The 26872-nt window shown below is 33.0% G+C and overlaps 1 protein-coding gene, 1 non-coding gene and 1 pseudogene across 7 annotated transcripts in view; 2 read left to right on the top strand and 1 right to left on the bottom strand.

The window, feature by feature from the left end:
- Rb1 (RB transcriptional corepressor 1) overlaps positions 1–26872 on the top strand; it is a 163609-nt gene that overhangs the window by 10606 nt on the left and 126131 nt on the right. For 3 of the 6 annotated variants that reach the window (XM_048800921.1, XM_048800922.1, XM_048800920.1), the window contains exons 1-3: positions 17886–17991; positions 19127–19242; positions 22232–22351. The exons of 1 other annotated variant lie outside the window; for it this stretch is intronic. In XM_048800921.1, the coding sequence (XP_048656878.1) occupies positions 17989–17991; positions 19127–19242; positions 22232–22351 (239 nt within the window). In that variant the 5' untranslated portion in view covers positions 17886–17988. Of the gene's footprint in view, positions 1–17885; positions 17992–19126; positions 19243–22231; positions 22352–26872 lie in introns of those variants that run through there. 2 more of the 6 variants (XM_015484288.2, XM_048800923.1) reach the window with 2 other exon arrangements.
- Positions 13929–13998, bottom strand: Trnaa-agc. Its single transcript has one exon. It is a non-coding gene; the product is annotated as a tRNA-Ala (tRNA).
- Positions 14897–15071, top strand: LOC125616180 (annotated as a pseudogene).

Genomic DNA, 26872 nt, shown 5'->3' with positions numbered 1-26872 from the left:
AATAGCACTTTTAATTTCCATCAGAAACTTTTTCTCTACATTAGCAGCTTGGTTGACTGCTTAATACAAGATGCCTAACTTTCAGTTTACTTAGGCTTTTGATGTGCCTTCCTAACTAAACTTGTTCATTTCTAGCTTTGAGTTTAAAGTGAGAGTTGCACAACTCTTTCCTTTCATTTGAACACTTAGAGGCCATTGTAGTTTTATTAATTGGCATAATTTCAATATTGTTGTGTCTTAGGGAAGAGGGAAAGAGGGAACAGTCAGTGGAACAGTTGAGCACATGTTTATCAATTAAGTTATCTTATGTGGGTGTAGTTCATGGTTTCCCAAACATTTATAATACTAATATCAAAGTATTATATTTATAATACTAAAATCACCATAATAGGCAAAATAATAATTAAAAAGTTTGAAATATTGTGTGAATTATCAAAATATGATAAAAGAGACATGAAGTAAGCACATGCCCTTGGAAAAATGGAACCAATAGACTTGCTTTAATGCAGGCTTCTCACAAGACTTCAATTTATAAAATTCTCAGTATCTGTGAAGTGCAGTAAAACAAAGCACAATAAAATGAGGTATGCCTGTAGAGGCTTAATTTCATCTCATAATTCTGGAGACTGAAAACCCAAGATCCACATCTGGTGATGATCTCATGTTGTGCTTCTTAACCTGGTGAAAAAGCAGAAGGGCAAGTGGGAACGTGCAGAAGAAAAAATTATGAGAATGGTTTCCCTTTACAGCAACCTGTTCTTGTGGTAACTAATCTAGTCCCATAAGAGGAAAAGCTGACTCCCTTGAGAATTAATCCAATACCAAGAATGACAATAATCCCTCTGTAAACTCTAATTTCCTCTTAGAGGCCCCACCTTCCAACATTGCCCATAATGGCAATAAAATTTCAACAAGAGTTTTAGAGGGGACAAACCAAATTCAAAACACAGCAACTTCCCTGGACTCCCAATTCTTTCTAGGCAATTCAGAAGTCATTGTTTTTTCCTTTGGTTTCTTCTTCCTTGCACTGCTGCCTAGAATCTTTTCCTCTTAAACTGTAGTGTTTGTGGAACTCACATTTTATGATTCCTGTCTTTTAGGGATCACTGTTCTTTATTGCCTAATGTCTAGTTTCTTATTTCATTTATTTCTTGGATTTTTAGTTCTTTCAGGCCAAACAATAAATATATTCCATGTTACTCTATTATAACTCGTAGCAGAAATCCTCAGTTATATATTTTTTTTATGATTTTTTGTGCCTTCCCTTGGTCAAGTTCTTCACCAGAGAGGTACATTTGTTCAGTTAATGAACATACATTAACATATCCTTATCACTTCTGCGTCCATAGTTTGCATCATGGTCTACTCTTGGTAATATACATTCTATGGATTTTGACAAATACATAATCATATGTATTTGCCATTGTAGTATCATTCAGAATAGTTTCACTGCTCTAAAAATCCTCTTTGCTTTGCCTATTCATTTTGTCCTCGCTCTAATACCTACCTTTGTACTATCTTCATAGTTTTGCCTTTTCAAGAATGTAATACAGTAACCAAATAGTATATGGTCTTTTCAAATTGACTTTTTTCACTTAGTAATATGTATTTAAGTTTATTCAATGACTTCTCATGCCTTGGTGGCTCATTTTCTTTCTGAATAATATTGTATTGCTTGTGTATGCCAGTTTACTAATTCATTCTATTGAAGAGTGTTTTGTCTTCTTCCATGTTTTAGCAGGTATGAATAAAGCATTAAAAACATAATATGTGCTGTGTGTGTGTGTGTGTGTGTGTGTGTGTGTGTATGTGTATGGTTGTAAGTTTTCAGCTCCTTGGAGTAAATGCCAAGGAGCATAATTGCTGGATCATGGTAAGAGTATGTTTAGCTTTATAAGAAAATGCCAAACCGACTTTCACAATGGGCTGCACCATCTTGCATTCCCAATATTATGAATGAATTGTCAGCACATTCTTGTCAGCATTTGATGTTGTCAGTGTTTTGGATTTTTTCCATGCTAACAGATATGGTATGGTATCTAATTTGAATTTGCAATTCTCTCATGGCATATGATGTTGAGCATTGTTTTCATGTCTTACTTGCCATTCACATAACTTCTTTGCAATGTATGTGTTTAGATCTTTTTTTTTTTTTAATTTTTAATCGTCTTGTTATCTTATTGCTGACTTTTTTTTTCTTGGCAGTGCTGGGGATTGAACTCATGACCTCATGCATGCTAAGCGACTGCTATACCCCCAGTTCTGTTTAGGTGTACCCACATTTCTGTAGTTGAATTTTAAGAGTTCTTTGCGTATTTTAGGTAATAGTCTTTTACTAGATATGTCTTTTGCCACTATTTTCTCTCAGTCTGTGGCTTATTTTCTTTTTCTGTTGACAATGTATTTTTCAGAGCCAAAGTTTTTACTTTTAATGAAGTAGAGCATGTCAGCTTTTTCTTTTATGAAATGCCTTGGTTTTATATCTAAAATGCCATCCCTAAGGGCAACTAGATTTTCTGCTGTTTTATTTTCTAGGAGTTTTATAGTTTTACATTTTACCGATGTAAAATTCTACCAGATGCCAATCTCTGATTCATTTTAATTTTTGTGAAGGGTATAAGGAAGTGTGTGTGTGTGTGTTTTGTACAAGGGTTTCCAGGTGTTCCAGTACTGTTTGTTGAAAAGACATCTTTTATTCATCATATTGCTATTGCTCCTTCACCAAAGATTAGTTGACTATATTTCTGGGCCTATTTTCTTTTCTGTTGGTTTAAGTTTTCACCAGTGTTTCACCATCTTTACTATTATAGCTTTATAATAAGTCTTGAATTTGAATGCTGACCATCCACCAACTTTGACCTTCTCCTTCAATATTGTGTTGGCTCTTCTGTGACTTGTATCTCTCTTTGTAAATCTTTAACATCAGTTTGTTGATACACACAAAATAACCTGCTGTGGTTTTGATTGGGATGAGATTGAATCCACAGATCAAACTGAGGTAAGTGACATCTTGACAATATTATCTTCGTATCCATGAACATAGAATATCTCTCCATTTATTTATATTTTATTTCTTTCATTAGGATTTTGTAATTTTCTCATATAGATCTGTACATTTTGTTAGATTTATGATTAAATACTTCATTTATGATGCTAACGTACATAGTATTGTGATTTTTATTTCAGAGTCCACTTCTTTGTTGCTGGTGTATAGGAAAGCAACTGACTTTTGTATACTAACCCCATCTCCAGCAACCCTGTTATAATTGCTTATTATAATTGGTATTAGTTCTAGTAGTTTCTTTTTTTAAATTTTTTTACATAATAATCATTATCTGAAAACAAAGGCAATTTTATTTTTTTTAAATAAAATTTTAAAAATGCCTTTTATTTTCATCTTTTGTTTTATTGCATTATCCAGGACTGTGGTATGATATTGAAAAGATTAATTAAAAATTACCTTCTTCCTAATTATAGAGGAAAAGCTTTTAATCTTTTATCAATAAGTATGATGTTAGTTATAGGTTTTCTATAGATGTTCTTTATCAAGTTTAAGAACATTTCCTCAGTTTGAAGTTTGCTAAATGTTTTTTAAAAATTTATTTTAATTAGTTATATATGATAGTAGAATACATTTATGCAGTTTGATATAATATTCATATATGGAGTATAATTTTTCATTTTTCTGGTTGTACATGTTGTAGAATAACACTGGTCATGCAGTCATATGTGTATTTAGGATAATAATGTCTGTTTCATTCTACTATCTTTCCTACCCCCATACCCCTTTCCCTCCCTTCACTCCCCTGTATTAAGGTCACTCCTTTGTACTTATCTAAGGTCTCTCTATTCTTCCCTAGCTCCCCACCTCCTTATTATGAATTAGCTTCTGCATATCAGAGAAAACATTCGGCTTTTGGTGTTTTGGAATTGGCTTATTTTGCTTTTGCTAAGCATTTTTTTCTAATTATTATTTTAGTTATCAATGGATCTTTATTTTATTTTCGGTGCTGAGAATCTAACTCTGTGCCTCACACATGCTAGGCAAGTGCTCTACCACTGAGCCATGACCCTAGCCCTTTGCTAAGCATTTTTATCAAGAATGGATATTGGGATTTTTGTCAAACACCATTTCTGCATCTATTGATAGAATCATGTAATTTTCTTTTTTATTTTTTTATAGCTTACATTAATTATTTGAATGCTAAGCCAGCCTTGCAAAGCCCCACCTAGTTGAGGGTTTTAATACATTGTTTGCTTTACTAAAATTTAGGATTTTTGCATCTATTTTCATGGTGACATTGGTCTGTAAGTTTTTGTTTGTTTTTCCCTATAATATCTTTGTTTGGTTTTGACATTAGGGTAATGCTGTCCTCAGCAATCATACAGTGAATTAGGAAATATTTCCTCTGCTTCTGTCTTCTGGAAGAAATTGAGGAATGTTGGTAGTTTAGTAAAATTTATCAGTGAGCCCATCTGGGCCTGGAGCATTCTATTTTAGAAAATAATAATTGATACTGTTGATTTTGGGTCTATAAATATGAGCTTATTGTATGGTGTATTTTTTGTGTTAGTTTTGTCAGATTATATATTTAAATAAAGTAGTCATTTCATCTAAGTTATCAAATATATGGGGATAGAGTTGTTTATATATTTCTTTATTATCCCTTTAAAGCTAAAAGTTTCTGTAATGACTTCCCCTCTTTTCTAATATTAATATTTTGTGCCTTTATTTTCTTAGTCTGCCTAGAGGTTTATTGATTTTATTGATTTTTTATGAAGAACTAGCTTTTGGTGTCATTGATTTTCTCACATTGCTGTTTTCAGCTTTACTCATTTCTATCCTATATTTTATTACTTCTCTTCTTCTACTTACTTTGAGTTCAATTTATTTTGACTCCCTGAGGGAGAAGTTAGATTGTTGATTATAGATCTTCTGCTTTCTTAAATATATGAGTTCATGTATAAATTTCCCTCTTGACACTGCTTTCACTACATTTGACAAGTAGACAAATTGTATTTACATTCAATTCAGAGCAATAATCAGTTTTTGTAATTTTTAGAAGTATTTTGGGATTTTCCCTGTATCTTTTAATTGTTGAGTGCTAGTTTAATTCCATTATGGCCTCAGAGCATTCACTGTATGATTTCTATTCTTTTGAATTTGTTAAGGTTTATTTTATGGCCCCAGATATGGTGTGTCTCAGTGAGTGTTCCATGTAAGCTTCAGAAGAATTTGTACTCCAATATTGTTTGATGAAGTAGTTTATAGATGCCAGTATAATCCAGTTAACTGATGGTATATAAGAGAGTTTTTCATATTTTTTCTCTAATTATCTTTTCAATGTCTACAGGATATGTAGCCACATTCCTGCTAACATTGGTAATTTGTGCCGTCTCTTTTTTCTTGGATTATCTGGCTAGAGGTTTATTCATTTAAAAAAAAATATTTATATATTTTTTAGTTGTAGTTGGACACAATACCTTTATTTTATTAATTTTTATGTGGTGCTGAGGATCGAACCCAGGGCCTCGCACATGCTATGCGAGTGCTCTACCCCTGAGCCACAACCCCAGCCCTAGAGGTTTATTGATTTTAATATATTTTTTTCAAAACCTAGATTTTGTTTTTCTGTTTTCAATTTTATTGAATTTTGCTATTATATTTATATATTTTTATTATTTGATTTTTTTGGTGGCGGGGGGGACCAGGGATTGAACTCAGGGGCACTCAGTTACTGAGCCACATCCCCAGCCCTATTTTGTATTTTATTTAGAGACAGGGTCTCACTGAGTTGCTTAGTGCCTCACCATTGCTGAGGCTGGCTTTGAACTCAAGATCCACTTGCCTTTGGACTGGGGTTGTGGCTCAGTGGTAGAACGGGTGCCTAGCAGATGTGAGGCCCTGGGTTCCATCTTCAGCACCACATAAAAATAAGTAAAATAAAGGTATTGTGTCCAACTACAACTAGAAAATAAATGTTATAAAAAAACAATTAAAAAAAGATTCTCCTGCCCCAACCTCCTGAGTTACTGGGATATAGGTGTGCACCACTGCGCCTGGCTTGATTTGGTTTTAATTTTTTCTTTCTTTTTTTGGTGGTACTAGATATTGAACCCAGGGACACTTTACCACTGAGCTACTTCACTAGTCCTTTTTAAAATTTTTTGAGACGGGGTCTTAATAAGTTGCCAAGGCTGGCTTTGATATGAGATCCTCCAGCTTTAGTCTCCTAAGTAAATAGGATTATAGGTGTGCACCACCGTGCCCAGCTAGTCTTAATGTATTTATTTATTTTCTGTAATTTCTAAAGGTAGAAGATATGTCTTTGATTTGTGCATTTTATTTATAAACATATATATATACACATATATATATATATAATCCTTTAATATTATAAGATTTATGTACTATAAACTGTTAATGTTATAAAACTTCCTCTAAGTACTACGTTAGCCACATTCCACATGTTTTGGTATGTTGTGTTTCTGTTTTCATTCAGTTAAAAATATTTTCTAATTTACTTGTGACCTTTTGATGGATTATTTAGAAATACATTGTTTAATTCCCAAGTATTTTTCTATTTTTCTGGGTATATTTCCATTACTGACTTATTATTTAATTCTATGCTTTTTAATTTCTTTATAACTCTTTAAAATTTGTTGAGGTTCATTTTATATTGCAGAAAATGGCTTATTTTAGTGAATGATCTGTAGATATTTGGAAATATATATTCTGTTATTATCATATAGAGTGTTCTGAAAGCGTTAATTAAATTGGGTGATCATGTTTCTTAGATCCCTTAGGTGTTTTATTGATTATTGAGGGATGATGTGATATTGTACATTAACAGTATGAAGGACAAAAATCATCTAATCATCTTAGCAGATGTTGAAAAAGCATATCCTTTCATGGTAAGAACTCTCAACAAAGGTATATCAGGAATATATCTCATCACAATACAGGCCACATATGATAAGGCCACCATCAACAGCATACTCAAAATACTCTGGTGAAAAGGTGAAAGCTTTTTCAGTAGTATCAGGAAGAAGACGAGAATGCTGCCTTTTTGCAGGGGAAGAGGGTACTGGGAATTGAACCCAGGGGCACTTCAACACTGAGCTACACCCCAAGTCCTTTTTATTTTGAATCAGGGTCTCACTGAGTTGCTGAGGGTCTCACTGAATTGCTGAGGCTTGCATAGAACTTTTGATCTTCTTGCTTTAGCCTCTAGGGTCTCTGTGACTACAGGTGTGCACCACCATTCCCAGAAAGATGCTGAGTCTTGCCACTTCTGTTGAACATGGTGCTTGAAGTCTTAGAGCAGTTAGGCAAGAAAAAGAACTAAAAGTCATCCACATAGAAAAGGAGGAAATAAAATTGTTTCTTTTTGCAAATGACATGAATATATATATATATATATTTTTCATATACACACACATACACACACACACACACTAAAAACTCCAATAAAAACCTGTTAGAGTAAATAAATTCAATAAAACTGTAGGATACAGAATCAATATACAAAAATCAGTTGTGTTTCTACACAACTAACAATGACCTATCCAAAAAACAAATTAAGAATACAATCCCATTTACCATAGCAAACAGAATAAAATACTTAGGAATAAATTTAATCAGGGTGGTAAAAGATTTGTATGCTGAGAACTATAAAACATTAATGAAAGAAGTTGAAGAAGACAAATAAATAAAAAGATATCCTGTATTCATGGATCAGAAGAATTAATATTGTTAAAATGTTCATACTATCAAAAGCAACATACAAATTCAGTATAATCCCTATCAAAATTCCAATAGCATTTTTCAAGGAAATAGGAAAAAAAACACCTTAAAATTCCTATGGAACCACAAAGACTCCAGTAAAAAAGCCATATTTTTTCTTTTTCTAAGCATTAGTTTTAATTGTAATTATTAGCACATATTAATTATACAAAATAGTTGTGAAATTTTCATGATGCATATAACTCACTTTGATTGTATTCACCCTCTTTTAAAAATTTTTAAAATATATTTTTAGTTGTTGATAGACCTGTATTTTATTTATTTATTTATATGTGGTGCTGAGAATCAAACCCAGTGCCTCACACATGCTAGGCAAGTTCCCTACCACTGAGCTACAACTCCAGCCCTAATTTTTTTAAATATATTTTTTAGTTGTCAATGGACCTTTATTTTGCTTATTTATATGTGGTGCTGAGAATTGAACCCAGTGCCATACACGATGTACCATTGGAGCTACAACCCCAGCCCTTAATTATTTTTTAAACATTTTTATTTGTTCTTTTTATTTATATATGAGAGTAGAATGTATTTGTTTAAATTTTTTTATTTAGTTTTTGATGGACTTTTAGTTTTACTTATTTATATGTGGTGCTGAGAATCAAACACAGTGCCTCACACATGCTAGGAAAGAGCTCTGTCGTTGAGCTACAACCCCAGCCCAGTAGAATGTATTTTGACATTTTATATATACATGGAATATAATCTCCCATTCCTGTGCTTGTACATGATATGGAGTTACACTGGTTGTGTATTCATATATGAAATAGGAAAGTTATGTCTGATTCATTCTACTATCTTTCCTATTCCTATCCCTCACCTTCCCTTATTCCCCTTTGTCTAATCCAATGAACTTCTCTTTCCCCTCCCCTACCCCTTATTGTGTGTTAGCATCCGAATGGCAGAGAGAACATTTGGCCTTTGTTTTTTTGTGACTGGCTTATTTCACTTAGCATGATAGTATCCAATTCCACCCATTTACTGGAAAATGCCATAATTTCATTCTTCTTTATGGCTGAATAATATTCCATTGTGTATATATACCACATTTTCTTTATCTATTCATCTGTTGGAGGGCATCTAGGTTGGTTCCATAGCTTAGCTATTGTAAATTGAGCCGCTGTTAAGTATTGATGTGGCTGCATCACTGTATTATGCTAAGTGGGATAGCTGAGTCAAAAGGTGGTTCCAGTTCCATTCTAAGTTTTCTGAGGAATATGCATACTGTTTTTTGTTTACCTTCTTTACTCTCTGTTGACATCCAGTCCCCTTCTCCTTTCCTAATAGTCCCCATTCTACTTTGTTGTCATTATTTTTTTTTTTGGATTCCTCACATGAGAGAAAACGTGTGATACTTGTCTTTCTCAGTTTGACTTATTTCACTTAACATAATTATCTCCACTTCCATCCATTTTCCTAAGAATGAATGATTTTGTTTTTACTGACTAATATTTCATTGTGTGTATATACCATATTTTCTTCATCCATTCTTTATCCATTCAGCATTTGGGTGATTCTGTAACTTGGCTATTGTAAATAGCACTGTGATAAATATAGGTAACCAGGCATCTCTATTGTATGCAGATTTTTATTCCTTTGGGTATATATCCAAGAGTGGTAGCTGGATCATATGGTAGTTCTATTTTTATTCCCACAGTGACTATACCAGTTTACAGTCCCACAGTCTAAGGATTCTTTTTTCTCATATTCTTGCCTGAATTTGTTAATTTTTCTTTTCTTGACAATGGCCATTCTGACTGCAGTGAGCTAGAATTTCAGTGTAATTGATTTGCATTTCCTTGATGACTATAAAGATGTTGAGCATTTTTTTTTCATATAATTTTTGACCATTTATACTTTTTCATTTGAGAAGTGTCTGCTCAGCTCATATGCCCATTTATTGATTGGATTACTTGTTTTTTTGGTGTTAAATTTTTTGAGTTTTTCAAATACTCTGGATATTATTCCTCTCTCAGATGAACAGCTGACAAAGATTTCTTCCCATTTAGTAGGCTGTCCTTTCACTCTGTTGATTGTTTCCTTTGCTGTACAGAAACTGCAAAAGCAAGATTGAGTCAGAAACACAAGGTTGGAGGCATCATACTTCCTGATTTAAAAATCAGTTAACAAGTTATGGTAATCAAGAGAGTATAGTACAGTTTTTTTTTCCTCCCAAGTAACAGTGGGAACAACTTTTTTGAGGGTTCTGTTCACCTCCCAATGGACCCATTGCAAAAATTTAACCCAACCTCGACCCAGGAGTCTTTTCCGATGTCTGAAATGAAGAAAATTCAATGGACTCTCATCTGGTCAGTTCAGAAATGCTAGTAAAGCAACTTCATGACTTAACTCTGAATCCTTGTGCTAAATGCCCTTCCCCTCTGCCAGAAGGTCCACCCCAACTGCAGGACAGAAGTGAGAGGATCTTATGGGAGGTCAGGAGTGGCTTTCCCAACAGGTGGCGGTGAGGAGTCTAGACATTGTTATTGGCATGGAAAGAACAGGTGGCAAAATGGAGATATCTCTTAAGTCTTGAAAGAGAACAACGAAGAGACAACAGTCTTAAGGGAGTTCAGAGTGAATCACTAACTGTACCATTCAAATGTACCTGCAGTTTTTGTGTATATCATGGATGGGATCCTTCTGAGAATGCTAGAATAGGGTATGATTATGACACAGAGTCAATATAGGCGTAAATTGTATTTGTTCTTCATGATGGTAATTTTAGGCACACTATGCTTAGACTGCATACTAATGATTTTGAATAGCTTATGTATGAGTTCTGTGATATCTTTATTCTTTTGCATCCAAAATTTATTTATTTGTTTGTTTGTTTATTTATTTATTTTGGTGTTGGGGATCTCTTCATGCTTTAAGCCATCTCTTAATGCCAGTAATTTATAAGGAATCTGAGCAGTTAAAATGTACATAAATGACTTCAATATACTTAAGTTTTATTTTTTTTTGTTTGACTCAAAGAAGTACCAATAGGTCTCAAATCTTCCCTTGGATTTTAAAAGCCTGAAATCTGTGAAATAAAACTCAGGAACTGGAAGAGATGTTAAGAGAATATTGGATAGTTTGATTAGAGTGTAATAATTAGAGTAGATAATTCAATTTTCTGGTTTTCAAAAAATTGAGTTGCCATAAAAGGAAATTTTGATGTGCTGTTTTAATTTTCAGTAGGAAATAAATGTGCACATAGAAGGGAAAAAAAGAGTATAGTACCAGCATGAAAACAGACACATAGACCAATATTATAGAACATAAAGATATGCCCAGAAATAGACCCAAACATACATGGTCAACTAATTTTTGACAGAGGCACAAGAATACACATCAGAGTGGTGGTAGTGGGTGGGGGAGGATAGTATTTTCAATAAATGGTGCTAGGAAAACTGGATATTCACATGGAAAGAAGTGAAATTGGATTCTTATCTGACCCCACACAAAAATCAAAATGGATTAAAGACTTAAACATATTACCTGAAATGGTAAAATCCCTAATTTCCAAGTCAGTTACATATCATCTGTATAGAAAATGAGGTCTGTGATATTATTTCTTTGTGTGAGTTACTCTTGCTGATACTACTAGTTTGTCATCAGTTTGTGAATGGGATCTTAAGAAATTAGTAGAACCAAAATCTTATTTTACACTTTGTGGTTTCAATTACTGCTAGTTTCTCTGTCCATACTTAAAAAAAAAGAAAGAAAGAAAGAAAAGAAAAAAGAAAAAGAAAAAAAAGTCAAAAGTCAAAAGCCATTCCATCCTACATCAGAATATGGTCATTTGCCAAAACTTAAAAAAATCATTTATCACAAGTTGGTGGTACTAGGCTCTTAGAGTACAATAGTAAATTAAATATAATATTCTGTCTTCAAAATGTTTGTAGACTAATTGAGTAGGAACAAATGAACAAGCAAGTGACTGCCAGTTCAGTTATGCTTAGACAGTCCTGTGCATCTACTTTTGTAGGTGTTCTCAAAGGAAAGAGTCTTAGGTGCTCATCTTTTGGGCAGATATCCAAGTAAATCTGAACTTGCCAGGTATATTTTTTATGGGAGTATAATCACTCTCCCCACAAAGTTGTTATGTAACTGAATGGTTGATTCAGCTGTTGTTTACCCAAGCATGTCCTGTTAAAAATGTAATTGAGTTCAGACAAGAGTTAGTTTATGCATTCCTTTTCATGTGCTACTTCTGCATTTTGCTTCTGTGACCAATATTAGAATGTTGTCAGATGATGCTAAACAAGCATGGGGAGATTTTCTGGCATATTAACATGTTATTCTTAATGTTCATACATCAAACCTAGGTGAGAAGGAAATCTAGGCATAGAGGATATAGGCAGTTCCTTTTCCTATTTTGTTGTACTACCATTCTGTGATACATTGAACCATATTGCTAGTCATTCATTAGTCTCGTGAATTATGTGTAAAGATGTGTCCTTTTTATCCTGACATGGAGAATATATTTCTAGTGGCTTATCTTCTTTTATTTCAAAAATATAGACGGGAGAAAATATTATTTTAACTTGTTGATTCAATTCAGTTCACATTATGATAGTTTAAGTAGTATGTAGTGTGTTTACATGATGATTTATGTCACCACTTGGTGGAGCTATTTTACAAGTAAATGTGTTACAAAACAAGTATGTATAAATTGTCACTAATTAGGGGTTATCATTAGGGTGGTTCAAATGAAGGTAAACTCTTCAAAGGTTGATTGTAGTTCTTTATTTAAATTTTAATGCATATACACTTGATATTTTAAAGATTTTGAGGAAACGTTCTTCATTTTTCTTTCCTGCTTTAAATAAATTTAGCATTTTTTTTTTTTTTAGTGACTTCACTTTTCTCCTGTTTACAGTTGTAGGCAATTTAGAAAATATATCTAGGATTAATGAAGAAAATGAAAACCACAGATTATTTTACCAACTCTAGAGCTAAACATTAACATTTCAATATGTATTTTTTTTGCATTTCCTTTCTTACCTTTTTCCCTCCACAAAATTGGAATAAATATATACAAATAATTTTGTATTCTGTTTCCTTTTTTTCCTTAACATTTTATCTTGGATATTTTTCTGTGTTCTTCTAATTTTCTTTGAAAATTAGGACTCCTAAAACAGGACATGTTTTAGGAGTCTTAAGTTATTCTATGACATGGCTACAACATTTATTTCATTATTGTATTTTAAGATATTTAAGAATCTCCCACTATTTTTACTATTTAAATGATTCTTCGAATGTTTTACATTAAATCCCGACTCTTTAATTATTTTAAGTCAATAAGTTTTTTGATATTAAACCGAAATTTTTAAGGATTTTGATACATATTAACAAAACATGGTTCAGTTGATACTATTCTGAGTTTTGGCATTTTTAAATACAAACAAAATATAATACAATATAATAATACAAGCATACAAAAGTATGTTTGTTGAAAAGTACTATTTTTTATTTGCAAAATGCTTGTTCTTTGTCCATATTTCTCCCAAGTTTTACTGTCTTTTGGTGATTGTTTTGGCTGAATAAAAATTGCTTTTTTTAAAAGAAATTTTACACTAATATTCTGAGCTGCCTTTCATATAAATTTTCAAGAAAAACATCAGTTACGGATTTTAGGTTGTGAATTGGAAAATAAGGCCTGGAACTTAAAAGAATAATCAGTTGGTGAAGCAGAATGAGACATATGAACCGCCTGTAATGGGGATGATGGAGATGCTAGGGGAGTGGATAAGATTCTTGAGAAAAAGAGAATGATGAAAAACAGCCCTTGAAGTTAAGAAGCACTGAAAATGTTGTGAAATACAATTGGGGATAAGGGTATTAGAACTAAGGAAAGAAGTTTTACGGGGACTGAAGGAGAAAAATTGTTAATGGTGTTAAATATTGCATTGAGACCTTTGAAGACCTAGAGAAGAACTCTGGTAAAATAGTATTGTGAGAGAGGTGTGTGTTAGGAGATTCAGTGTGTGTACCCTATGAGAATGTATATGTTTTGTATATGAATAGTAAGAGGTGGGTGTGTTTAGTGAGGGGGAGTTTGTATATGCAGTAAGGACAGTGGCTAAATACTGTCCAGAAGTAGAAAGATGTTATGTTTGTTTTACCCTTTTTTTGGTGGTACTGGGGATTGAACCCAGGGCCTCATGCATGCTAGGCAAATACTCTACCACTGAGCTACATCCTTGTTTTTTTATTTTGTTTGTTTTTTTAAGGGTGATGTAAGTTTATTTGAAAGCAGAGAAAGAAACCGAGAGAACTTTTAGAGAAATTTCAAAAGACAGGAGGAATTAGTAAAATCGAGGGGGATGCTGACAATGTGATCTAAAGTGGAAGGAATTCAGAGTTTTGAGAATGGAGAAGAATGTCCATTTGTCAAAATCAGAAAAGAAGAAATTTATAGGTGAATTTTCAGAGATAAAATGCATAGTCATTTTGGGGAAAACTAGAAGGTAAATGGAATTAAAAATAACTTGATGTGGAAAAGAATTAAAAATAACTTGAGGCTTTAAGTAGTGACTCTTCAACCTTTTCAATCAAATAGAAATAAAAATCAAAGTTAAGAACATAGACTTCTTGGTGAAGGTGATGAGATTAAAGATTTCAATAATGAAAATGTTAAGAATTATAATAAGGAAAATACTTAAAGAAATGGGATAATGTTAAATTGAGTGTTAGGAAATTTGGTTTTTAGGTGTGTGACCTTGCATGTCTATGTTGAGCCAGTGTTAACTCTAGTCTTTAGTCTTTGAATTCATACAAGAAGAATAAAAGTTGATATTGCCTTTCAGATAGAAAAATATTGAATTAACTCAATTAAAAATGGACAAGAAATACAAAGCTACAGTAATCAAGACATCGGTGGTTACTGGTGAAAAGGAAGACGGGTAGATCAATGGAACAGAACAGAAAATCCAGAAAGAGGGTACAGAAGGTGGCACATTTTTGTAAATCCGGTGAGCAGGGAGATTGAGACAGGAGGATTTTGAGTTCAAGGCCAGCCTTGGCAACATAGCAAGACCTGGAAACTACAGACCAATATCCCTAATGAACATAAATGCAAAATCCTTAAGAAAATAGCAGAGCTTTGTGCTTTGGCAGTATTGTAGCCAATGAGGTTTTTTCCGAGGTGCAACTGTTGCTAATTAAAAACTTAAGAAAATATCACACCACATTAAAAAACGCATCAAGGAGTTAATATGCCATGATTGAGTGGTTTTTATCCCAGGAATGCAAGATTGGGTCAACATACACAAATCAGTAAATATAATTCACATAAATAGAATTAAGGAAAAGCATCATATGATCATCTCAATAGACGCAGAAAAGGCCTTTGGTAAAATACAGCACACATTCATGTTAAAAATACTGGAGAAACTAGGGATAGAAGAAATTACTTCAATATTATAAAGGCTATATATGAAAAACCCAAAGCCAACATCATTGAATGGAAAAAAACTAAAAGCATTTCCTCTAAACTCAGGAACAAGACAATGATGTTCTCTCTTACCACTTCTATTTATTTAATATAGTTCTTGAAACTCTAGCCAGAGCAATCAGCAAGAGAAGGAAGGTAAAAGGATACAAATAGGAAAAGGAGAAACCGAACTATTTCTGCTGATGACATGATCCTATATGTAGAAGACTCAAAAAATTCTACCAGAAGACTTCTAGAGCTGATGAGTGAATTCAGCAAAATAGCAGGATACAAGATCACATTCATGAATTGATAGCTTTCCCATACTCCAATAGTTATTCAGCTGAGAAAGAAATCAGGAAAACCATCCGTTTCACAATAGCCCCTAATACAAAAACAAAAACAACAGAAACCTGGAAATTAATCTAATCAAGGAAGTGAAAAATCTCTACGATGAAAATTATAAGACACTGAAGAAAGAAATTGAGGAAGACCTTAGAAGATGGAAAGACCTCCCATGTTCTTGGATAGACAAGATTAATATTGTTAAAATGTCTATACTATCAAAAGCAATATACAGATTCAATGCAATTCTCATCAATATCCAATGATATTCTTCACAGAACTAGAAAAACCAGTACTTAAATTCATTTGGAAGAATAAAAGACTTGCAATAGCCAAAGCAATCCTCAGCAAGAAGAATGAGGCAGGGGTCATTCACAATACCCGATCTCCAGTTTTTTTTATAGAGTTATAGTAACAAAACCAGCATGGTATTGGCATCAAAATAGACATGAAAATCAATGGAATAGAATGTAAAATAGAGACAAGCCCACATACTTACAGTGATCTGATACTGGACAAAGATGCCAAGAATATATGTTGGTAATGGGAAAACTGGTTAGCCGTATGTAGAAGAATGAAACAAGAGTCTTCTTTCAGAGAAGACAAATTAAAGTAGATCAAAGGTTTATGAATTAGACCAGAAATCGTGCAACTACTAGAAGAAAACATAGGGTCAACACTGCATCATATTCTTGTAGGCACTGACTTCCTTAATATGACCCCTAAAGCTCAAGAAATAAAACCAAGAATTGATAAGTGGACTGTCATCAAATTAAAAAGCTTCTGCACAGTAATGGAAATGATTAAGAGTGTGAAGAGAGAATGGGAGACACAGAATGGGAGAAAATCTTTGCCAGTTACCCCTCTTGGGATTAATATACATAATATATAAAGAACTCAGAAAGCTTAATATAAAAAACCCCAAATAACCCAATCAGTAAATGGGCAAAAGAACTAAATATCCATTTCTTAAAAGAAGAAATGCAAATGGCTCCATATATATGAAAAATGTTCAACACCTCTAGCTGTTAGGGAAATATAAATCAAAACTAAGATTTCATTTCACTCCAGTCAGGATGGCAGTTATCAAGAACACAAATAATAATGAATGCTGATGAGGATGTGGAGCAAAAGTTATACTGTTGTGGGACTGTAAATTGGTATAACCACTCTAAAAAGCAATATGGTGATTCCTCAGAAAACAAAAAACGGAACTACCATTTGACCCTGCTATCCCATTTCTTCGTATTTATGCAAAAGAACTAAAATCAGCATACTATAGTGTTACTGCTACCTTAGTGTTTATAGCAGCACCATTCACCATAGCCAAATTATGGAACTAGCCCAGATATGTGTCAATAGATGAATGGATTAAAAAAATCTTGTGTATATACACAATGGAGTTTTACTGAGCCATAAAGAAGATTAAGTTACAGAATTTGCCATAAAAGGATGGAAATGGGTAACATCATGCTAAGTGAAATAATGCATACTCAGAAAACCAAGGGTCAAATAGTTTGAGAGAAATGTGGAAGCTAGAGCAAAATAAGGGAAAAAATGAGGGTGGGATCAGATATGATAAAGATAGGGATGATCATTTGAGTGAAAGGAAGATCTGCAAAGTAGGGGAAAAAGGGAAGAGAAAGGTAGGGGGAATGGAGACTGAAATGGAATAAATCAAATTCTATACATATATGACTTTGTCAAAATGTATTAGAAAACTAAGTATGACTATAATGCCTTAAACAACAACAAACACACATGCACAAGGGATAATCCAGAAAGAGACCCACATGTGTACAATCAATTGATTTCCTACAGAGGTAAAAAGGTAATTCAACAGAGAAAGGATATTTTGCAACAAACAAACAGGAACAGATATCTATATGTAAAAAGTTTATTTCCTATGTTGCACCGTTTTTAAAAATTTAACTCAAAATGAATCAGACCCCTAGAACTAGGAGGTAACAGATTGTGTTACACAAAGATTTCCTAGATACTACATTGAAAAAAGCATGATCCATGGAAGAAAAAAATTAATGAGGTTAATCAAGATTAAAGCTTCTGCTCTTTGAAACATGCTATTTAAGAAAATTAAAAGATAAACCATATCTGAAATAAAGATCACATTTTCCTCTTAGGAAAATTCTTCAAATCCTAAAAAATCTGATAGAACATGTCATTTAGGCATTTTACATATCAAATTATCATGTATTGGATTTTGTGGACTGTGTCCTAATAAAATTTGATGTTTTGAAAAAAGTGAATAAACAATATACTAAATTTTAACAGCTGTAGTTACTTCATTTCCTAAAGATTAGGACAAAGAAAAAAGACTGGAATTGCAACAGACACATTGAAAGCAGTTAAGTTCACCTAATGGTACCTGAGGGAAAAGCAGCAAACCAAAAACATGGTAAGAAATAGGCATAAAAATTCAAAAAGCATGTACATGGGGAGTTTCTATCATAGAGGCAACTTTTCACATATTAGTAGTTCCAGAGAAATTGACTATACTAATATTAACATACACATAAATTGATGTTCATTTATTTTATTAAAATAGATATTTAACAGTTGTCAAAAAAATGAAGCAGTGCTCTTTTTATGTTCAGTTTCAGAAAGAGTTTGTAACATATTTCCAGAATAAAATAAAATCCAGATAATTTGCACACATTAAAATAATTTTAAAAAGAACTCTTTTTTTCTAGTATGGGGGATTGAACCCAGGGTGCTCTGCTACTGAGCTATGTCCTGAGCCCTTTTTAAAAAATATAATTAAAAAAAAAATTTTGAGATAGACTGGCTAAGTTGCAGGGCTTGCACTTACTATCCTCCTGCCTAAGCCTCCCAAGTAGCTGGGATTGCAGTCATGTACCATGGCACTTAACTAAAATATATCAATTCTAAGAATACCATTCAATAAATTTTGACAAATATATTTACTCATGTACTCACCACATGAAGATATGGAAGTTTCTGATCAAACAGAAAGTTATCTTGTTCTTTTTTTCAGTCATTCCCTCATACCTCTGCACTGATCTACTTTCTGACCTTAAAGATTAGTTTTGCCTTTTCTAGAATTTCATATGAAAGGAATTATATAATATATCCTTTTGTATCTGGCTTTTTCTCAGCATAATAATACTGAGGCTTATCTGTGTTGTTAAATTTATTAGGACTTCTCCAATTGTCCAGTAACACTATTGTATGGATATATTACAATTTGTTTATTTATTTACTTTTTAAAATTTGGGTTGTTTCCAGTTTGGGGCTATTATGAGTGAAGCTGCTATGAATTGGAAGTTTCTATCATAGAGACCAACAATTCATATTCTGATCTTTCTTATAAGTTTTTTGCTTTATAATCTAAAATTTGAATGTTTTATTAAGTAAAATGAAATATTTTCATTATATGCCATTATAAGGATTTTAAAATACATTTATTTTGTTAGCTGAATAAGAAGAAATCCACATATAATACTTTTTGATAGAGCATCTAATATGTGAATGAGTTAATGAAATATTTGAACTTTTTTTGTTGTTCCTAGGAAGGTTATATTCAAAAGAAAAAAGAACTGTGGGGAATCTGTATCTTTATTGCAGCAGTTGACCTAGATGAGATGCCATTCACTTTCACTGAGCTGCAGAAAAACATAGAAACAAGGTAAAATTTCTTACATAAATTTAGGCCTCTGCTTTTAAAGAAAACTACTTTTGGACTCTTAATAGACTTAGGAAATTAAAAAGAAATGCTAAAATTAAGTAAAACATAAAGGAATAGGTCAAATAGTAAATTGTCATTCTCTCAAGGATCCTTTAATGAAAGCTTATTCATGCTGCATCTCTTTTTTTTTTTAAAGAGAAGAGAGAGAGAGAGAATTTTTTAATATTTATTTATTTTTTTTTTTAGTTTTCGACGGGCACAATATCTTTGTTTGTATGTGGTGCTGAGGATCAAACCCAGGCCGCACGCATGCCAGGCGAGCGCGCTACCGCTTGAGCCACATCCCCAGCCCATGCTGCATCTCTTAAAAATTTTGTAATTTGTGTCCTGGCAAAATTTTTGTCTCTTGTTGTTCATCTATAGACTTAATTATAGTTGTTGATAAATTGGACAAAAAAAGAAAAGATCTATAAAATAGGTTTATTATATATTAAAACCTTTATAAAGTGATATCTTTTAAAGAATTTAGAGAAGATTTATTAAGATTTAAGATTTTAATATAGTAGTTATTATAATTACATACATTTTCAGTCTACTATGTATTTAGACTACTGTATGTACAGTAGTACTTGACTTGGTAATTACTTAATAAATATTTTGTTGAGTTTATAAGATTTAGAAGAGTGTATTAATTTGTTTCCAGTGATTCACGAACTTTGTGTTGAGAAATCTTCCAGGACTCTGAGTCATTCATTTTCAGCATATTTACGGAATACAATAGTAAATAATTTGAACAGTTGGATGGCTGTATGTTTCTTCTTGAATTAAACATAATTGGTGTATTATTTAAATGAGTTAGATTAAATTGTTATATATTATGACACTTTTTTACTATCTTTAAATAAAATGTGGAAACAAAGGCATTGTGTATTCATAAATATGCAAAATAATAGAAATAACATAAATAGTTCATAGAGTTAAATCCAGAACTACAGGCATTAACACTCTGTTCTCTCCCTCTCTTCCTTCCTTTTCTCCTTCTCTTAAGTTACCCTATAAAAAGAAGACTTTGTTACAACAACTCAGTTTTTGTGGTACTCCACGGACAGATAGCTGTTATACTTTATAAAAGCAGAAACTGAGTGTGGTTCTTTAATAAATTCTATTCTGGGGCCACACATGATGGCACACACCTGTAATCCCAACAACTCAGGATGGTGAGGCAGGAGGATTATAAATTTGAGGCCAGCCTGGGCAGAGACCATGTCAAAATAAATACTATTCTAAAGCTGATTTTTTTTCCTCTGGACACTGCATATTTACTCCATTCTCTTTTATCTTCTAATCAACATCCTGATATTCTCTTTTTTCTATCATTTCTACTCCATCTTTATTTGCTTTTCCATAAAACTTGTGTGGCTGCCCACATTCCTTATATAGGATGGGAACTTTTAATAACTTTTTTTGGGATTCTGGTCCACCTGCTGATTAACTGAAGCTTTTTTATTTCCCCCTCCTTTTTAAAAATGAAGTCACACTGTTTTGCCCTGATTTATCTCAAACTCCTGGACTCAAATAGTCCTCCCACCTCAGTCTCCACAAAATGCTGGGACTAAAGGTGTGCACCATTGCACCTGGTTTAGGTGAAGCTTTCTTTGGTTGCTGGGCAGCCTGTAATTGGATCCAGTGAAAATTCTTTGGTTCATTTAGCTGCTTTGGCCTAATTATTTATGCAAAATTAGTTAGAAATTAGTGTATGAGATGCAGTTGATAATTGCTATCTTGAATGCCCTATTAAAAATGTATTTACTGATGTTTCAAAGATTAATTTTTATAGAAAACAATAATGAGTGACCTAAAGTCATTATTTAATCAAATTAAAATTTTCATCAGCTTTACTTTTCCCTTCTCCAATAATTCAGTCCTAAAACCATTGGTAGGGCAAAGAATGTGTCATGTGTGTATCTGTGTCAGGGGAATATTGAGGGGCCTGGAGAAGATATCAGAGCCAAAAAGGGACCTAGAGAAGATGTCAGAGCCAAAGAAGGGATCCACATGGGGAAGGGTGTCCACATGGATATGTGAGGGGCAACCTAATGGGAGCTGTTTGGTATGTAATGTCAGATACCAAGCAGAATAGATGGGCAGCCAGTCTAAGAGTTAAATACAAGGGAGGGCAACCTAGTGTGGGGAGTCAAAGTACCAGGCTGAAGTAGATGTCCACTTGAAGGGGTGGGCCATCCAGAAAATGGAGTCAGTCTGAGAGTGTCCACATGGGGGAGTAGGTGACTTTAGAGATGGATGGTGGTTACTTATGGGTAGATTAAACACTAAACACTTGGAATGTCTTTACTTCTTGTGTTTTAATTGTAATATGATTTTGTGTTGAAATCAGATAAATTGAAGTGAATCTAAGGCCTTGTGCATTCTAGAAACTCATGATGTTTAAATTGTACAAATATAGGGTGACTATAGATAGTGATTACGTATGTACAGTATATCTCAGAAAGCTAGAAGAAAGAATTTTGAATGTTTTCACCATACAGAAGTGATAAATGTTTGAGGCGATAGATATATTTAACCTCATTATACAATGTGTATATGTATTGAAACATCACATGGTACACATTAATATGAATAATTTTTGTGTTTTTAATTGAAAAGACAACTTCAATTTAAAAAAATCCATACAGATAGATTTACAAATAAATATAAATGCATGTGTCCCTTCATAACCACCACCCCCCCTTTTTTTTTCTCAACCCTAAGTTGATTTAAGTATAGGTAGGTAGATGTTAGGACATGGGTTGAAGGCTAGTTTTTTCCTCTTTAAATTCTAGTAAAATGCAAAAAATAATTCTTTCTAAAGCACATGATAATAATTTGGAATAGAGCTAATAATCCTTTGCATTGATATGTATCTTCTTTGAAAATGAAATAAAACAAATTTTGACAGTTAGATTGATTTTTTTTATTCTTTACTTTGTAGTGTCTATAAATTCTTTGACTTACTAAAAGAAATTGATACCAGTACGAAAGTTGATAATGCTGTGTCAAGACTGTTGAAGAAGTATGATGTATTGTGTGCACTCTACAGTAAATTAGAAAGGTAATAAAGAATTTTATTAGGGTTATTGTACCCTGATTTTTTGTCTTTGTTCATAATTACATTCTATCTGATAACGATAATATATTTAGTAAAGTTATTAATTATTACCCCTTAGACATGTCCCTTTTGCTCTTAATTTCTTATTCTTAGCTATCTTCTTTATCTAGTCATATGTATATTCTGAATGTTTCTTCCAAATTTTTTCATTATCCCTTTGTGTCTCATTTATTTTCTCAAGCTTTAAGCTTAGTTCCTATTTTAGCTTTATCTGCGAGGAGACCTAGTTCTGAATAGTGACCAAAATTTTAATGTCTTTCCAAGATATTCATTTCGAAAGGGGGGGAAATGGCCATGGAAGGTATATGTGACCTGTATGACCAAGTTATGATTTGTGCTCATGTTGGTGATCTAGAAGAGATTTCACCATTACTGTTCAACTTGGAGAATAAGAAATAAGCTTGAATTAAGTTTTGATAGTCTTTTCATCCAAACTGTAGTCTTCTAATCCAAGCACTGTAGCCCTTAAAATGGCATATATCTGTTCCTTTGCTTGTATGAGAGCTCATTGAATTTGAGTGCCTGTAAAAATTAATGTTTTAGCTAAATAAGCAATTCTATAATAGAATAGTTAGGGAGAAGGGAAGAAAGGAAAAGAGCTGTGTGTCCTTAAATATTTTGGGAGAATGAGTATGGAGACAAGGCTGGAAAGAAACATCTTCTCAGAAGCATGCACCTTTTTTTTTTCCCCTTTTTTCTTAATTTGTATGTCACTAAAACTTCAGAAATGAGATAAGGATGAGAAAAGTAGAGAGAAACACAAATACAAAACAACAACAAAATTGGCCTGGGTCTTGAGGGAATGTCTTTACTTCTGCTTGTGTTTTAATTGTAATATAATAGCAATTGACCATATCCCCCACCTTCTTGAAGTAGAAGCTTTCTGCTTAGGGAACTTTTTATTATTAAAGAAATGACTTAAGTAATTACATAAGAAATGTGAATTAATTATAGAATACTTAGCACAGAAAAGTATTAGTAAAAAAATACCAATCAACCAAAATTTTAGTGTTAATAGATAATCACTTTTTATGCTTCTTAGGATATCATTTTATGTTATATTTATCATATTGATTTGTATATAGTTCCTTTATCATTTAATAGTGACTTATAATTTTCTTTCTGTCCTTTAAATTTTTTTACAACCACTTAGTTCATATCTGGGAGCTTATCATAAGAATATGATCCCAAATGTAAAAAGAAGCTGTAGAGATTTTTGTCACAATATTATTTAGAATAATGAAAAAATAGAAACAGTGTGTTTATTTACAACTGAAGTTAAACAATAAAACATTATAAGTATAATCTAGACATAAAACAGTACAATTAAGGATTGGGGATGTAGCTCAGTAGTATAGTGCTTGCCTAGTATGCATGAAGTTCTAGATTCATTCCCCAGCATTACAAAAAGGAAAAAAAGTATAATTATAAAATGAATTTTGATGAGGACCAACATGCTTCTAATGTTAATTAAATAAAGGAGAACATACTATGATTATGTATAAGGAAGTCAATGCATATGAAGTCATAGTCATGTTCTGTAACTGTGTGTAAGGAAGAAACCCAGATCACTAATGCATAGAATGAGATAATTGGAAAGAAGTTGACCAGAATTTTAATTGATGTTTTCCCTGGTAAGGAGGATGTATTACCTCTATAATGAAAAAGGAGGCAAGAACTTCTTTAAGCCAGTTGTTAAAAAAAAATCTGTTCTATACAGATTAGTATTTTAAAAATCTATAATCATCAGATTATTTCTAGACAGACAATTTTGGGGCTAGGGCTGGTTTAGGGCACATTCCTTATTTTTTTTTCCAGCCATAATAATTAAAAAAAAAATTAGTTGTAGATGGAAACAATACCTTTGTTTTATTTATTTATTTTTATGTGGTACTGAGGACTGAACCCAGTGCCTCACTTGTGCCAGGCAAGCACACTGCTACTGAGCTACAATTCCAGTGCTAGCCATAATAATTTTAATTGGCTACTTCTAGATTGTTTTACTTTGTTGTCTGAGATTAGGACTCTTCTTTGATGTTAGTTTCTGTTTTACTTTTTTTCAACCCCTTCTGCTGATAAATTTGTATTTGATTCTCCTGGAGACTTAGGGAGAGTTAAAGTGGAATAACCTAATAGGTATTGCACACTTTACAGTTTAGGGGTTTGCCATCTTTTCTGTAAATGGGAAGCAATGATCAATAAGTCAATAAGTAAATCAAGTAAGCTGTCGTTTTTCTTCTTATATTCAGATTTATGTTAAGGTTCTATTAAAAACATATGTTTATTTCATGTCTATATTTTGAGGGGTTTAAGTAGCTAGTATGAATGGATGGGGATATGATGTCCTCCCAAAAAAGGGAAACTGTAGTTGGGCTTTTTGGAGAAGAGAATGGACTCTTTTGAGTCAGTCAGATTTGAATTCCAATTTAGGCTCCAACTTGTCATGTATGATCTTGGATCCAAGTTTAGTGTTTAGTTTTCTAATTATATATTAAGCTGATGATAGTGTCTATCTGTTCTAATACATATAGTGAGATAATGCATAGACCTGGGTTTGATCCTCAGCACCACATATAAATAAATAAATAAATAAATAAAGGTATTGTATCCAACTGCAACTAAAAAATAAATATTTTTTAAAAAATTTTATGCCCATTAAAGAAACACTGCATATTCTATCCCTTCCTTATACAGTTACAATGTACATCAACCACCTGAGATAAAGTTACTGAATTCATCATTTCCTGAACTTACAGGCTACTTGTATGTGTTTATGGTACTAGAAATGGGAACTTTTGACCCACCAACAGTAGAAAGAAAATTAGGCAGAGAGTACAAATATACAAGCAAGACTGTTTGGGGAGTTTTACCTAAGGACAGGGGGAGACTGTATTGAAGGGACAGAAAAATCAAAAGAAGAAAAGGCCAGCTTTTTATCAAGTAGCTGAGATGGGAAAGATCCTTGGAGGTTTCTAGGTGCCATCCTACATCTGGTCTCTGATTTATTATTAAGAATAGGAGAGAAAGAAAAGGCAAATTCCATACATTATAAGAGTTGAAGAGTAGGAAAAGACTTCTAATAAAAGGTTTTTACCCTCAGATCTTATCTGTTTTCTTGTCCCTATAATGGTCCCTGTCTGTCTCATTCTCCCCTGATAGATTTTATTCTTCTTCCTAAGGGGAAAAGGACAAAATCTTCTCAGTCCTCTTATAGCTACTTTAGACCTATACATGGGTGTTGATCCTACCTATCCCTGGAGATTATAAAATCTCTCCCTGCCTGAACTAAAGGGCACAAGTTGGAGGTGCAAACTTAGTCTGGGATGAGTTGAAAACTAAGAGGAAATGTCAGCTTAACTTGGAAACAAGTAAAGCCTGGAAGACACAAATTTTATAAGCATATTAAAAAGGCAAGGCCCTAAAATCAGAAATAGGGTAAGGGACTAATAGTCCTAAAAATGGTAGAAGCTAAATAAGATTAGGAAGTATTTGTTATTTGTCTTCCATAATCCTTTCTTTTATATATAAGGAAATCAGATTTCCTTTTATATCTCCCTAATGTTAAGCTCTGCTTGTCCTGAAATGTTACCCGAATCCAACAGGTAGAGTTTAAGAATGCACAAATCCTTTCCCCTTCTGCCAATAAGAAATCTAATGCTCTTCTATTTTTGATCAAAGTAACGGCCAAGGAATTTAGTAAGAACTGTAGGCCATTGAGTGTACTTGCCTTATCTTTTAAAATTTTTCCCACTCTCTGTCTTTATTATTTTAAAGGTCCTAGTTTAGCATTAGTTAAGCTTTTAGTGTTACTTTATGGTAAATAAGCTGTCTCAGGGAACAAGCAATGTCACTACCTCTATAACCCCTGCAAGAATCTAGGTGTATAGCATGCTTAAATGGGTGTACTGGAGTCCTGGGTTTGTTTTAGCTTGTTATTTGTGTAGATATTCCCAAATCAGTTTAGAGGACTCATTAACTATGCTGCTATTGTTCTCAAGCCTTTGCCCATTTTTGGATCACAGCATGTGTCTATTTGTAGAAATATGCTACTGGTCTTGGGATGGGTCCCAACTTTGGGGTTAAGATCCCTGAAGTCAAATCTAGGCTTTTTTGTTTGACTTTTATCCCTGTAATAACACATTTGCTTTTTATTATACTTGCCCTACTGGGTATTCAAGACAAAATAGCCCTTACATTTGCCCAAAATCAGCCTTTTTTCCTTCTTATTGTTAAGGTCAATTGAAGCTCCTCAGGGATTATTTTAGGGTCTCTTGACTCCTTTTGTTTTTTCCTCTACCAGTTGTACCATCTGCCTGGATGGGTGAGGGTCTTACTGGCCATGTGGCTTCTCTTGGAAATATTAGGAACATTTCTCTCTGTAATTACCCTCCTCTTTACAGACTGTACATTGGTTGGCTCCTGATCTCCAAGGTTGTTTTTTTTTTTTTTTTTTTTTATTTTTTT

This window comes from Marmota marmota, unplaced genomic scaffold (assembly GCF_001458135.2).
Source record: "Marmota marmota marmota unplaced genomic scaffold, marMar, whole genome shotgun sequence".
NCBI classification, from domain to species: Eukaryota; Metazoa; Chordata; class Mammalia; order Rodentia; family Sciuridae; genus Marmota; species Marmota marmota.
This window is presented reverse-complemented; position numbering and strand designations above follow the sequence as displayed.